Source organism: Haemaphysalis longicornis, unplaced genomic scaffold (genome assembly GCF_048455015.1).
Source record: "Haemaphysalis longicornis isolate Haplotype H1 unplaced genomic scaffold, Haemaphysalis longicornis Haplotype H1 scaffold_4, whole genome shotgun sequence".
NCBI lineage: Eukaryota > Metazoa > Arthropoda > Arachnida > Ixodida > Ixodidae > Haemaphysalis > Haemaphysalis longicornis.
The window spans coordinates 130,159,993-130,161,246 of record NW_027526361.1 but is presented as its reverse complement, the minus strand read 5'-3'; the positions used below and the strand labels follow the sequence as shown (position 1 = coordinate 130,161,246).

At 43.9% G+C, this 1,254-nt stretch overlaps 1 protein-coding gene across 1 annotated transcript in view; it reads right to left on the bottom strand.

The window, feature by feature from the left end:
• Positions 1–712: 712 nt before the first annotated feature.
• Positions 713–1,254, bottom strand: part of LOC144180000 (phospholipid-transporting ATPase ABCA3-like) — a 48,409-nt gene continuing 47,867 nt past the window's right edge. The window contains exon 11 of the mRNA XM_077708412.1: positions 713–721. Coding sequence (XP_077564538.1) covers positions 713–721 — 9 coding nt within the window. The remainder of the gene's footprint in view (positions 722–1,254) is intronic.

Genomic DNA, 1,254 nt, shown 5'->3' with positions numbered 1-1,254 from the left:
TTACCTGGTGTACAAACAAACGTTTTAGGCTTTCCTCCAGAATCAATGCCTGGGAGCACTATAAACAAGGCTCATGCTCACCCTTCAAACTTTTGTTTGTTGTTAAGGCTTAAGGCTTAAACCTGATTGAAGGGGACATTGAGTACTCCCCCCCAAGTCGACAGGAACGCTACAAAATACATAAGAAGGCCAAAAGCGAATAAAAGCATGCCAGCCGTGTGTAGGAGATGTTTAAAGATTACCAAAGTTGGCTAATGATTGATTAGTGACTGGTAGTTAAAATTAGTCATGTGTATAAAGTGGGATAAGGTGTGCTGGCATATGTTAAGGCGGATTAAGGTAGACTAGAATGCATGGAGGAATAAGCTGAAATACTGATTGATCATTTATTGATAAAGTCGGATTAGAATTGATGGTAATGATTCGTAGCGTGGGATCAATGTGGATTAGTACAAGGTGTAGGTAAATTAAGGTGTAGTATTAGTATGAATTAAGGTGAATAAATGGGACTTCAGATGGATTAAGATGGGTTAAGATACATTAAAGACGTAAAGTACCACGGCTGCTCGTTTCGACGTGTGGACGGGTATATAATGTATACCCGGCACAATAGTACGCTAGGATTGCAACTTCAAAGCACGCAAGCAGACTTAGGTGTCCCGGAAAGTTTCATAACGCCCCTTTTACCCCGGACCTGTTGAAGAAGCGATAGCTACCGCCCCTGCAACGCATACACACGCACATGTAGAAATCATCCAGAAATTGGATATTAATACCGCCACTCCTGAAGCTCAATCGATGCAACATCAGGCGCGTCATTCCTAGCTGGTGAGCCCACGTTCCGTTCGGAGCGCGTAATTTCCTCCATTTCCTTTTCTCTGCCCCTCTCCAATTAAAATTGCCCCAACACCACGAAGTACCGAACCAATGCTTCTTCGGTTACTTCGTTCTTGACCGCTGGCTTTGATGCCTGTGTTAAATGGGTGAACCCCTGTAATGCATAATACGCATCTTAAAGTGCACATTCATTTTGGTCCACACGTTTCCAGATTTTCCCAGCTGCCTGTAAACGCGCATTGACCAAGACAATTTTGTTTCTGATGTTACTGGGAACCGTACACGCCACTGTATAGGTACCTACGCGACCTTATATTTCGTAGCCTATTTGTTGCGAAGCCTTCGTCTTTGTAGAGAACGTGTCCCTGTTCTTGGCCTTGCATCTGGTTTCTCCACCGCTGCAAGACAGGCTATTGA